This window comes from Indicator indicator, chromosome 1 (assembly GCF_027791375.1).
Source record: "Indicator indicator isolate 239-I01 chromosome 1, UM_Iind_1.1, whole genome shotgun sequence".
Lineage (NCBI taxonomy): Eukaryota > Metazoa > Chordata > Aves > Piciformes > Indicatoridae > Indicator > Indicator indicator.
The window spans coordinates 56,476,158-56,490,499 of NC_072010.1; the positions used below are offsets into that span (position 1 = coordinate 56,476,158).

General features: G+C 42.7%; 1 protein-coding gene across 1 annotated transcript in view; it reads left to right on the top strand.

The window, feature by feature from the left end:
- Positions 1 to 419: 419 nt before the first annotated feature.
- HS6ST3 (heparan sulfate 6-O-sulfotransferase 3) overlaps positions 420 to 14,342 on the top strand; it is a 335,318-nt gene continuing 321,395 nt past the window's right edge. The window contains exon 1 of the mRNA XM_054386477.1: positions 420 to 976. Within this exon, the coding sequence (XP_054242452.1) occupies positions 420 to 976 (557 nt within the window). The remainder of the gene's footprint in view (positions 977 to 14,342) is intronic.

Consider the following 14,342-nt stretch of genomic DNA (forward strand, 5'->3'; position numbering starts at 1 on the left):
CTGCCCAGGCGGCCGACTTTGCCCCGATTGGCTTGCTGGCAGGGGCCGCCCCGCAGGGGGCCGAGCGGTGTGTTTGGGCTGGAGAGTTGTCGGCTGAGCGGAGTCGGGAGCTAGTGCCGCTCAGCAGCGCGTGCCGGCGTTGGCGCGAGGCGTTCCCGCCACGGCGCTTCCCGCTCGGCAGGCGGCTGCCCCTCGCCTCAGCCGCGGGGTCTGGGCGCGGGATGGGCCGCCTCGGGCGGGTTGACGGGCAGCGCGCTGGGCTGGGCTGAGCGGAGCGGAGTGAGCTGCGACCGCCTGCGAGGACCATGCCGTCGGAGAGGGAGCGGGACGCTCCTGAACTGCGGGATCCGACTGGGCCGGCTTCACTGGCAGCGTCTGGCAGCGCCTAAGCCCGCGCCGCGCTGCCCCCGTGCATCGCCATGGACGAGCGCTTCAACAGGTGGCTGCTGCCGCCGCTGCTGGCGCTGCTCTTCTTGCTCATCGTCTACCAGTACGTGTCGCCCGCCTGCCCCGGCGCCGCCTGCCCCAGCCGCCCGCCGGCCTCAGCTTCCCTCCGCCGGGGGGGTCCGGCGGAGCGAGAGGAGGAGGAGGCGGCAGCGGACGCCGCGGAGGAGGAGGCGGCGGCGCTGCCGCGACTAGTAGCCAAGTTCCCGTTCGCGCGGGGGGAGCTGTGTCGGCGGGTGCGGTTCGACATGCGGGGTCGCGACGTGATCGTCTTCCTCCACATCCAGAAGACCGGCGGCACCACTTTCGGGCGGCACCTGGTGCGCAACATCCGCCTGGAGCAGCCGTGCTACTGCCGGGCCGGGCAGAAGAAGTGTGCGTGCCACCGCCCGGGCGGCGACAAGGACACCTGGCTCTTCTCACGCTTCTCCACCGGCTGGAGCTGCGGGCTGCACGCCGACTGGACTGAACTCACTAGCTGCGTGCCCGCTGCTATGGAGCGCCGCGGCTGCGCTGGCAACCGCACCCTCAGGTCAGTGCCGGCCGCGGGGGGGAGGGCGGCGGCTTGCTCTTCGCCCGCCGTCCCGAGAGAGAGGAGAGGTGGCGGGGAATCCCGTCCGGGATGGCCGCAGCGAGGCGGCGGGTGGCGGCCCACGCGTGCTCAAATGCCTCGCTGCGGGGCTTGATTCCCTCCTTCTCGAAATCTAATCGCGCTTTTCCCAGCGCTGCAGGAAGGCTGCCTCCCGGTAAGCGGGTCCCGCACTCCGCAATTCGCCAAGAATTGTCCGTGGCCATCGTCATTTAGAAGTAAACGGGGAAAAAAAGGCTTAGCTTCCAGAGGAGGTTGTAGTTGGAGCTCTTCCCTCCCCCCATTCGCTGCCTGTCTTGCGTTCCTTCGCCTCGAATTTGTGCTGATTCTACTTAGCACGTGTGCGGCTGTTTTTTGTACAGATTAGAGAAACTTGGTTTTATGCAAGTTTGTGCTATACATTTGCCCTTCTCAAAGTTGCTTTTAACAAAGCATTACCCTTTTCGGCATAAAAAGGGGGCTTCTGCAGAATCTAGTGGATCGCTGAAGCCGTTACGTGATGTCGAGTTTGAAGTATCCAGAAGCCCTCCAAGTCTTTCTTTCTTCCTCCGTGATTCTCATTGGCAGATAGGCTAGGTTCTTCGCTACCCGTCGTGTACTCTCTATGTATGCGACCTTCAGGTCAGGAGAGGATGTATGTCGGGCTCTGTGCAGAGCACTAAGTACCAGCAGAAAGCACACTTGATGTTCTCTTGGTGATCGGATGACAGGGGAAAACTTAGGAATTATGTGTGCATGCTCGCTCTCTGCATGTTACCTCATATTGAGCTTTTGGATCTTGTCCGTTTTTAAAATGGAAAAATTGTCAGATGAGTAGATTCAGTAAGTTTGAGGCTTTGTTCTGATTTATTTGCCATTAAATCAGAATTTCAGGCTAATATTAGATCCCATCTTTATTTGTATGATAGACTTTGAACGTGTGGATTGATGTTAAGATTTGAATTCTCTTAAACCTTTGCACTGTTACAACTGTAGCTTCAGCATCTGTAAAAGAAACTGAAAAAAAATCACCTTTTCTAAAGTTATACAGTTCTAAAGACAACGTACATTCTTGTTGTTACCCATATTAATTTGATTAATTTGCTGACTTGAGATTTTCAGTAAGACAATGCATTCATTGTTTTGTGTCTTGTCAATTAAAGCCACGTACAGTGTGACATACATGGACTCGTTTTCACAGGGCCTGTTCATCAACGCAGTAGAGTTGATTATTGTTGTTGAACAATTTGAAGATTATTTGATGTGAATATTGAAGACTCTCCTATACTAAAAAGCTAATCACATTTGGCATGACTCCAGTGATAGTAATTTGACTTTATTGCTGATGATTGTGGACTTGGAGTGTACTTGGAGGCTACTGTTGAGATAATTCATAAAATTTTGTGAAAAATGTTTAGTGAAAGATAAAGTATATGTATTTGTGTGCTACTGGAAGAGAAATGCTGTGAATGTCTTCAAGGATGAAATAACTTTGTGGTAACTGTACAGTCTTAAGGAATATTCAATAAACTTGTAAAAAGGGGAGAGGAGAAGGACAAATAATGCTTATAGAAATGTCTGAAAACACTGCCACTGAAGTTTTTGTTTCTCATGAAGAATATTAGCAGGTAAAAGTAAAACTCAAGTAGTGGCTTCAGTACTTTTAAATAAAACCGCAATTAAATAGATGTGAATCTTTGAATTGAGTTGCAAAGCAGATCACAGGAGTTATTTAGTGAATAATTATTAATTCCTTTCATTGAAGAAAGACATGCAGTGACATTTCACCTTTATAGCTGAATAGTATTTTCTTAAATTTTATTGTTTGGTGAGTGATGGTTAGTGTGACATTTTATTTCTTCATTCATTTTTATGTAAGTGAGGAAAGTGCTGCAAATAATTATTTGTTGCATCATTCTAATACTCATCACTTCCTGTAATATGTCCTGTGTTGGGAAGACACCTTTACAATTTTGCTTTCTCTTTAAATCATGTAGCTTGACTTCAGTTTTTCCAAGAGGTATAAGATGAATCAGATAACTCTGAGGTATGGATTGTCTCTTCTCTGAACATCTGTACTCTTTGTAAAGAGGGAATGAAGCCTAAAATACTTGACGAAAAGTGAAGGCATTTAAGTCTCTTAATGTTTGAACAGAGAATTGAGAATGAGGAGGCTGTGTGCCTAAAATAGGCAAGAAACTAGCAGATGAGTCTAACATTAAAGCACATTTTTGTTTTAAGTCATCCTTTAAAGCTTCTGCATGTATTTGAATCATTAGACTTCTTTGAGAAGCTCTGCTTTTCTACTTTCCAGCTATAGAGTTAGAAAATTAGGCTGAATTGGTTAAACATCTGATAATACTTTTTGTGGCTAGGAGGGCGGAAAGAAAAAACGTACTATAAATTTGGTACCAAGGAGAATGATCTCTTGTGCCATGTATTTGATGCAAGAGAGTGATGTGTATTTCTAAGTTTAGTTTTTGTTTCTTTTTCTCCTCATAGCAGCCTGTCAATTTAACAGTTCTTTCAGATTTCTATATATATGCAGTCTGCCTCATTATGTAGAGGCAGAAAGTGATTTAGAAACTAAATCTCCATATTCTGACAATCTGCCACTTAGAGGCTGGTAATAGTGTAATGTAAGTAAAAATTAAAACAAGAGACTGTTTGTTACGAGTAAATTTTTGCTATTTTGAGTCAGACTAAGTCTCAGCTTTCAATACAGGTCTTTAGAAGGGTTCGTGAAGAAACTAATTGGAATTCATGTGGGCTAGGTGGTAGGGAAAAGAGGGAGTGGGTGATGGTCTTAAGGATTTTAGAAGGTGCGTGAAACACTACTTCACCTCACCCTGGGTTCCTCGTCTTTCATGGGCAGTGTTTAAAGATGTTTCACTTAAGAAATCTTACCAGGGTTTCGAAGAGATGTTGTCTCAGCTTTTATGCTTTCTAATGGTATTTAAAAGTTTCAGGGCCTAAGAAGGAACACAGGGTGGAAATTACTGTTAAACCCCAGCAATTTGAACTTTTTCAAGTCCAAGTGCCATCTCTAACTTTGATGTCACTGGCCCTTTATGTCTGTGTCATTTAGTGATACGAAGAGTCCTGTGCCTATGTCTTAGCTTAGATATTTTAAGTGTGAGAATTTTTTTATTGTTAATGTATTGGATGCTACTGTGAATTTGTAGAAATTTGTTTTTTCCTTTTTTGGTTAGGAACCAAAGTTGTGCTTTTGAATGGCATTATTAAAAAAAAAAAACAAACACACCAAAAACGAAGCAACACAAAAAAGTCAACAACTTTAGACTTTATTTCTCCAAACATTTGCATGTTGTAATATTCAGGATGCCAGATGTTCTGCTGAAGTGTTTACAGAACCAGGCTATTAGTTTTTCATACTAATGTGTACCTTTCACTGTAAAAGTTACTGCATGGAGAGCGAGGATATTGAGAAGAGTATGCAGCTAATGCAGTTCTAAATTACTTTCAGCTCATGGCTTTCAGCTTGACGTTACAAAGCATTAATATTATTAGAGCAATGAGAATAGACTTTTCCCATGAAAATGTGGTTAGGTTCACATGAAAGTTCTTGAATCTGTAGCATAGCTCCCTATGCACTTAAGCAGAAGAGTTATTGCTATGCATTGTGTCTACAACTTGGGTTATTTTCTCTGCCTTACAAAAATGTCTGTTATAATAAAGTAACAGACTGGTGTGAAACCCTGACTGTAAGGAACAGTTTCTTGTGTATTTGCTTTGCCCTCTCTGGAAGCAAATGAAGTTGATGATGCTTGTGTTTAGGTCCACCACTGCAACTTGGTTTTCCTTCAGAGCCCAGAAGCTGAGAGGATAAATTGAGTAATAGAGGCAGTTCTTTGGAAGGTCTAAGACATGCCCAAGACCTACCGAACTGTCTTCTGGAAGGGCAGTTCTTCCTTTCACTGATGACAAAAAAAGACTGTAATAACTGATTGGGACTTGATGTCTAAAACAGACAAGAAGAATTCCACATCTGTTGTGAAGTGTATATTCTCGCCGGAAATAAGAGGCGGAGATATTTATAAAGGTTTAATAAATATTTATTAACACTATATTACAAGTGATATACAATTTGTATTTACAGGTTCTAGTATTAAGTCGGAAAGAATCAACTCTGCAGAATGTGTATATACAGGCACTTTGAACAGTTTGAGGAAATCTGTATGTTTAGAAAGTGAAACTAAATTGGAGTGAGGTAGAGAGAGAGAGAGCCGGGGGGTGAATGCTTGTCGGGAAACGGCAAGCCCACAAACAGGCAGTTTGCACAAACTGCCCCAGAAACTCTATGAAGAAATGTTCTGTTTACTCATTAACTGAAGAAAGTTCTCGAGGTCCTTTTCTTGATACTGTTTTATAGTCCCGGAAATCGTAGCACGGATGTATCGTAATAACGTGATACAAATGGCGCCGGCCGCGTGGTGCCGTGCCGCGTGGTAGCGGCTTCTCTCGGAACAAAGGGTCCTGGAAGATTCCCGGTGATTCCCGGAGGCTTTGCAAGTCAGTTCGCCGTTGCGCTGTGTAAACAAGCTTGCCGCTCCAGGGGAAAACCCTTGTCGATGCGGCCGCAGGATACGGCCAAAAGCGGCTCCTCTGCGAAGCTGGAGCGACCCTTTCCGCGATCTTACGGAGATCGGCTGGGGAGGGTGCCGGTCCATTGGGCAGAAACGGCGACCTGCGGCAATGCGCTCGAACGCTGCTGGTTCGAGTCTCGGGCAAGGCGGATCTCTCGGCGGCAGAAGGCACGAGGCGAACACGGGCACGCACACGGGAACAGGCGCAGGTATTAACACGGAGCACCGAAAAGGGATACCGGGCACGGAACACGGAACATGAGTTGTCCAAAACAACCCCTATTTAACATTTGCCGCACGGACACTGGTCCAGTGAGCATCCTTGTTAAACAGAGCAACTGACCAATGAACTGGTGTTTCACCAAATATAATGTGAACATAACTTGTGAACAAAGCCAAGTATGGGCATGTCGTCGGCGTGCCATTGTCCCGAATGACCCAGGAGATGGTCTACTCAGACAGAGTGGCGCCCAGCCTTCCCCATCCCACTCCAGAGGGGAGAGGGGGTTCCAGCTGAACACATAGGCCTTGTCTCACCACTTTAAGGATATAGCCTTGGGTCATAGGCTTCATTCACCACAACATCTGATGTTGTGGACATGTACAAACGGATGCTCTGCCTCTGTTAGGTTACCAGGTAAAGCTTAGTGTGTGAGTTAGGGCTTGCTTTGCCCGTTGTACTTTATCCATGAGGGATTGAGAGGGGACATTGGAAGTCCTAATCAAGGCACATTTTATCCCTTGCTGGTGTGCCTGCAATATCATTAATAATTACTCATTATTATTTATTACAAGTTTGATTAAACTAGAAAGGTAATCCTTTAAACTACACCTGTGAAAGAACACTGCATTGAAAGTGTTGTCTAATTTTCTTGAATAAAGCAGTGAAACCAATCTAATTCTCTAAACCCCATGAGCTTTATTATCGGTGCAGTTTAGTCTTCGAAACTATTGATTTTCATTAATTTGCTTCCATTATACTCTTCATTTCCTCATGTCTGTTTAACTTAGTGTGTACTGTGTTAGTCTTATGTAAATATAAACCAGTAGTAAACCCATGACCCAGGGAGTTGGGAGAGTTGAATAGAAACTATTAGTAGGAATACATTCTCTACTTATGCAGTCCTTTATTTGACTACTGAGTGTTCTTAAAGCAATAACGGAGCACTATTATGCAAAGGACTCAGCTCTTTGCAGCCATGGTAACTAAGATAATCATAAAAATATAAGAGTCTTAATTAAAAATTACGAGGATAAAATAAAAGAGTTGCAAATGCTTAAACTGAAAAAAGCACAGGTTTTCTACCACACTATGGTGTATTCTTCTGAAATTAACAAACTAAAGTAAGCTCTGTTTTTCTTTTTTTCTAATAAATACAAGGAACAACAAAGTTTAAACAATTTCCTGAGGTCCTGCTACTGTGTGAGATTTTTTTCCTTTAACCCTCTTCAGTGTTGGATGCTTTGAAAGAATCTTGGTAATCTGCTCAAGGGTTTCATTGTCCTTACTATGGGAAAGGGATGTTTCCTTCTCTCAGTGCTTAGTGTGAGTCTTTTTAACTTCAATTTTAAGGCCATTACTAATTCTGTCTTCTGAGAAACTGGGAACAAATCACACTATCACAGTAAATTAGAGGTTGGAAGGGACCTCAAGAGATCATAAAAACCAAACCCCCTGCCAAAGCGGGACCACTTAGGGTAGTTAGCACAGGAATGCATCCAGGTGGGCTTTTTCTGTGCGGTAGACCACTAGGTACTTTGATTCTTTGGAACTTGTCATTCAACCTCCTTTCTTAAAAAATAATGAAATCCAACTAATTCTGTATATATTGTAGGCCATTCTTAGTCTTCCTCTTTTCTGGATTTGTATCAGTTTTCTTGAAATACGATGCTTCATTGGGGGGTACAGTATTTAAGTAGTACAATGTGGAGCAAAGATTATTTTGCTTATTCTAAAAGTTGTGCTTGCAGTTGTGCACTTGGGTGACATTTGCCTATTTTGCAGTTGCCTAACATAACCTGTGTATCTTGGGATTTATACACTATTCTTTTTCTTAAACACTACTACGTGTATAAAAAGACAATGCACGTTTTATGCTTATCCCCACTGGATTTCATTCCTCTTGTTAGTTGTTTTAATTTGTAAAATTTATTTAAATTTTGATTTTTGTCCTTCCTTTCATCATTGACATGTTTTATAAATGTGTTTTGTATTCAGCATCCATGTTGCTGGTGCAAATACTGAATAGAAGGAAATCCCTTTGTAATGAACCTTTTCTTTCACGTAACTCTCAGAATCACTCTCCAGGGAGTTCTGCCCATGCCATGTATTTTTTTTCTAGAATGTGTTTTTTGTTTTTTTTTCCAGCTTATAATACTAATTGGAAATGTTGTCTAAAATCAAAAAGCATTTCCTTCCTACTGTTCCTGTTCAAAGTCAACTATTGCAGTTTAGAGGGAAATTAGACTGATTTGATCCAACTTGATTGAGATAGTAATGCTGTCTGCTAATGTATAACTTAAAACTTGTGACAATAAATAACTACTTCTCTTAACTACTTTTTGAGCTGTACTTGTCACCTGTGAGATTTCTGTCACCTAGCAGACAAATGATTGATGGGAACAGAACTTTTCAGTGTCAGGGTCTTACCTACTCTGGGAAACTTCTGAACCAATGTCTTTGGACTTGGGAAGCTGCTGCAGTAAACCTCAGCAAATTGCCTACAAAAGTGACTGGAACTCATATTTACTGTTAATAAAACAGTGGTCAGCACTAACTCGACGGGGAATTAATTATTCTTATTAACACATAACTGTAATTTGCAGGTAACTGAAACTTAGTAAGTTTTGAGACAGGGAGATGATCATCTGTTGTTGTCCAGAAGAGAACTTAGTGTTTACCCAAGTAAATTTTCTTCTTCCTTTCATGCAGACCTTACTGCTTGCTTTTTAATCCAGCATAATGTGTCATGGACAAATGGGGTTTTGGCTTCTTTTGCGATTTCATTCAGGAAAATAGGCTGTCTAGTAAGATTTCATTTAAAATGAAGGAGTGATTCTCTTTTTTGTGCAGAGGCCAAGCAGAGAAACCCTGAGGGAGAAAAGAGAGTGGAAGTGTCAGTAGCATCCCCTGAGACTGTACAGACATAGAAGCTTTTGTAACCCTTGTGTTATTAAGACGCTTTTTAATTTCTACTAACTAGCTGCCTAATTTAGAGTAATTTCCAATCCTCTTAGGATACGGCTTGAATTCTTACATAGCTTTGCCTGCATTGGTTTGAGGTGGAATGGGAAAAGTTACTGTGTGAGTGGGAAGAGTAGCTGTGTAACACCATTACACAAAGATTTAATCTGTAGACCCAGTCAGTGGCAAAAATAGGGGTAAAGTAGTGAGCTTACTCTTGACTTTTTTTTTTTAAGAACTATTTGTGGAGGGGAAAGAAAAGTCTGTCAGCTCAGATCTAGTGATCACAGAGAAGCTCAATGGGAAGTGTAGAGAACTGATTGAACTGAGTGATTTCTCACTTCAGGTGTTTGGGCAGTTTTCATGTGTTGCCTTCTAAGTCAGCAAGAGTAAAGCGTTTCGTTTCCTTCCAGAGTTTGATGTAGCCATGGTAGTGAATTGAGGTAGTAACATAAAGACTCTGCTGCTCTCTCTGCAGAATGAGACCTAATGAAAGCAAAGGAACCTGTGTTCCTTGATGTATTTAGTATTGAATTCAACTTGCTGCCTATTCTCTGCAAGTATTTATAACCCAGACTTCTAGTGCTAAATTTATTGGATGTTCCTGGCTGCCTTAGAAGGTAACTTAAAGTTGCGTCAAAGTTCTGTTACTGCTGAACAAGGTTTTAAAACACAGTGTAGGAGGCTGATTGTATGAATTAAGGACTAATTTGGACTGCAGTTATGGTGAAATTATTCAGCCTTGAAATAGCTACTAATTTACAGGCAAAAAAATAACATAACCGTCTGGGAATTTTATTCCTACGGCATGGGTTCTGGAGTGGCAAGATCAATAATTCTTAAAGTACTTGTGGTTTGTTACATGATCAGTGCTTGAGATCTTAATATGTATTGACTAAAAAAAAGTATAAAAATATAAAGGGGGTTCTTGTAAGGTTAGGGCCTTTTATCTTCAAGCTCTGAGGACTTTGTTTCTGCTATGAAACTTAGTGTTAGGTGGCCTCTTGTATACCCCTACAAAAATCTAGAGTTTGACTCACAGATTAAAGTCATCTTAGAAAAAGGAAGCAAGAGGAATTGGCTTTTAATTTAAACTTAATGTCTTAAACCCATTCTTTTCTTTAAGAATCAGTGATTTTTGAGAAAATGGTTGATGTAAAATAGATTTTGGACATAGTGTTGCATTAAAACATCTATATGGCAGTTATACATGTGCATTATTGCAGGCTGAAGTGTGTCTCTGAGTGTCTCCAAACTGATAAAGATGCTAAACATGCTGACTTAGTAAGGAAACTTTTAATACCATTTGAAGAATAGTGTTGGCATGGGGAAAGCAATGAACTGAGGCCAAAGTAATGAAGGGAACTGATTGAAAACAAAATCGTGGGATTACTCCCATAGTTATGACCGCCGAAGTTGGCGCACTTTCCTAGGTTAGTCTGAGAACTAACTTAAGGTTGGGGAGAAGGCTGGCCATGTGGTTCCTAGTGCTGTTTGGTACTGGAAAGAAATGGCTGCTTCAGAACGTTAGAGTATGTGGGGAGCCAACCTCTCTGAGATCAGATACTTCATGCAAATAAGTAAACTTCAAAGTAAGGTGAGTGAAAGAAGGAGCCATACTTCACAAAGCCATATTTTAAAATATCATTTGGTTTCACATTTTCATCTACAGTCTAGTAATGTCAGCGGAAAGAGCTTGCAGACTCACAGATTTCCATTTGTAAGATTGGGCACATTATGCTTTTACTTGTATGACCTTTTGGTGTAATGTAGGAAAATTCTCCCCTCCTTCCCCCCCCCCCCCTTTTTTTTTTTTTCTTTAACTAAGTAGCTTGTTTCTAACTTTTGAGGTTTTTGACCTGGCTTTTGTTTAGCTAGCAAATGCATTTGTATCTGTGTGTATTTTCACAATCCAAAGTAAGTACTTGCAGTTTTGGACTTTATTTTCCTGTGTCTCTGCACACAGGCTGTGACTCAAAATATCGGGGGGAGTGGAATAGCAGCTGGTGGTGTTTGCTTCCCCTTAAAGAGGGGGGAAGAAAAGAAGCAACATAGAAATAAACTACGAGTCCAAGGTGATAGCGAAGCCTGACAGAGAGCAGAAAAGAACAAGAGAGCAAAACTAAAGCTAGAGCCTTTCAAGGTGAAGGAAGGATCAAAATTAACAATTTCAAAGTCTGGGGTTTTTCCCAAATAAAACTTAGTTTGCTGCTTAAGCTTGTTTGAGCTTTTGTCTTACATAGATCTTTTGGGTTTTTTTAGCATTGGTTTCTTAAGTCAGATAATAAGACACCTAAATGTTGAATTAAGTGTCTTGATCTCCTACACCGTAGCACAGTAGTACAGTTGTCACGTAATGTTTCTATCCTTTAACTCAACCTTCATTTTTAGTGATGGGAGTAGGACCGTTAGTTTTCCAAGAAGCTTCAAATGTGAGTGATGAATACCTTTTATAACTGCAAAAACTTTGTTTTCACATCAGAAAAGCCTCTCTCAGGCGAAAGCTGTATCTTTTCTGTTGCTGACTTAACAAGGTTCAGATGAGAAGAGTAGCTTTATGAAATATTTTATGTTCTTCTCAGATTTATTGTAGAATCACATTGGTAGGAAAGGACCTCTGACAGTCATTTAGTTCAAAGCCCTGCTGAAAAGTTAGTCTAACTGGAGCAGGTTGTTCTGGGCTTGCCCAGAAATTTTAACTCCAGGGATGGAGAAGCCACAGTGTCTTTGAGCAACCTCTTTCAGTGTTTTACCACCTTCATGGGAAGAGAGCTTTTCTTTTCACTTAGATGAAATTTGATATTTTCCAAATTGTGGTAATTTCTTCCTGTTTTATCTCTGTGTGCATCCAGAAAGAGTCTGATTATGACTTTTCTAGAACTCCCAAAGGAAAATTGAACAGGGTAATAAGGTTTTCCTACTACTGCCTTGTCCTCAGGCTGGACATATCTAGCTCACTCAGTCACTCCCTGTGTGTTGTATTCCCAGCTCCTTGGTGTTACGAAATGAAGAGGGGGTGAGGCAGGGAATTAATAAAAATTAAATTATTTATTAATCCAAAACCCCATCTCCACATAACTATATACAAAGTTAGGAAAAGTTACATATTCCATTTTCAGTTGGAAAATACTTTCACAATTTGTATATAAACAACAGCAAGCAGTTTAAGAGACCATAATTGGGAAAATATAAGTTCAGAAGGAGTGAACTTTGCCCCATTAACAAGAGCCAGGCAATTCCCTGGAGACTCTAAGAAATACTCCAGTTATACTCATGCGGTGGTATTGCAACTGTGAGGCTGCTTCTTATGGTCTCCTGGTTTTGGGAAGCCTTCCAGAAACTGCAATTATAATCCACAATGTGCAATGCAAAATGCCAGACAGAGCTGGCAACAGTGCTTTGCAGCAAGGGAGCACTTTACAGCGAGGGAGCTGTGCAGCTAGGAAGAACACTTTGCCATGAGGGAGAAGCTTTACAGTGGGAAGAGTGCATTCTTTTTGGCTCACTCCCTTTTAATATCTGTGAGAGTAATTATCACAGTATATCAGAGGTTGGAAGGGACCTCAAGAGATCATCAGGTCCAACCCCCCTGCCAGAGCAGGATCGCTTAGGGTAGTCCACAGAAGAACGCATCCAGCTGGGTTTTGAAAGTCTCCAGAGAAGGATACTCCACAACTCCACCTGGGGAGCCTGTTCCAATGCTCTGTCACCCTCAGTGTAAAGAAGTTTCTCCTCATGTTGAGGTGAAATCTTCCGTGTTCAAGTTTGAAGCCATTGTTCCTTGTCCTATCACTGTGAACCACAGAAAAGAGCCTGGTCCCCTCCACTTGACACCCACCCCTCACGTATTTATAGACATTGATCAGATCCCCTTTCACACTTCTCTTCTCCAGACTAAACAGCCCCAGGGATCTCAGACTCTCTTCATAGGGGAGATTCTCAAGTCCCTTAATCATTCTCATGGCTCTCTGTTGGATTCTCTCCAGCAGGTCTCTGTCTTTCTTGAACTGGGGAGCCCAAAACTGGACACAGTATCCCAGTTGTGGTCTCAGCAGAGCAGAGAGGTAGAAGAACTTCCCTAGCCCTGCTGGATGCACTTTTCTGGATACATCCCAGGATCCCATTGTCTCTCTTGGCCACAAGGGCACATTGCTGTTCCATGGAGAACTTGCTGTCCACCAGCACTCCAAGGTCTTTCTCTGTGGAGCTGCTTTCCAGCAGGGCAGCCCCTAACCTGTACTGGTGCCTATTGTTACTTCTCCCCAGATGTAGGACCCTGCACTTTTCATTATGAAACTTAATGAGGTTTGCCTGCACCCAGCTCTCCAGTCTGTCCAGGTCATGTTGGATGGCTGCACAACCTGAGGGGGTGTCAGTCAACCCCCCCAGTTTTGTATCATCAGTGAACTTGCTGAGGGTACTCTCAATCCTCTCATCCAGGTTGTTGATAAAGATATTGAACGAAACTGGACCCAGTATTGATCCCTGGGGGACAACACTTGCCACAGCTTGAGTATTGTGTCCAATTTTGGGCAGTTCAGTACAGGAGAGATGTGCAGGTGCTGGAGCGAGTGCAGAGTTGGGTAATGAAGCTGGTGAAAGGCCTGGAGAATAAATCTTACAAAGAGTGACTGAAAGAGCTGGGGCTGTTTAGTTTGAAAAAGAGGAAGCTGAGGGGAGACCTCATCACTCTTTACAATACCTGAAAGGACATTGTGGAGAGGCTGGTGCTGGTCTCTTCTCCCAGGTAGTGATAGAACAAGAGGGAACGGCCTCAAGCTATGACTGGGTAGATTTAGACTGGACATTAGGAAAATTTTTTTCACAGAAAGAGTGATCAGGCATTGGAATGGACTGCCCAGGGAGGTGGTTGAGTCACCAACCATGGATGTGTTTAAAGGTCGTTTGGATGTGGTGCCTGGGGGTATGGTTGAACCTTGTAGAGCAGGATTATTGGTTGGATTTCGTGATCCTGAGGGTTTCTTCCAACCTGAATGCTTCTGTGTGATTCTGTGTGTGATTATCCAAGTCTACCAAGTCTGGTGCTAAACCATGTTCCTTAGCACCACATCTATGTGTCTTTAAAAACAGTCCTAGGGATGGTGATTCGACCACCTCCCTAAAAAGCCTATGCCAGTGTCTGATGAGAAATCTAAACCTCCTCTGGTGCAACTTGAGGCAATTTCCTCTCATTCTATTAATTGGTACTAGGAAGTATTTTGGGTTTTGCAGCACTGCCTCAGACTTCTTCTTGGATTTTTCAGATTGTTTTCTATTAGTGTATATTCCTTTTTGTTTTGATTAAATGGCCAGATATCTCACACTGGGATAAAGAATTCCATTGTGTTATGGAGCAGTAACAGGCATCTAAATGGCTGCTGGGCATTGCTGCAGAGTAGTAGTAAAATTGATGGACTGCATGTGGGTTGACTGGGAAGACTGTGGTGGGTTGAAGCTTAAGTGTGGCCACACAGAACTGCAGCTTTGATAGGAGATTCCTTTGATTAAGAATGGTAGATGTTTATCGCTCTTTTTTCGT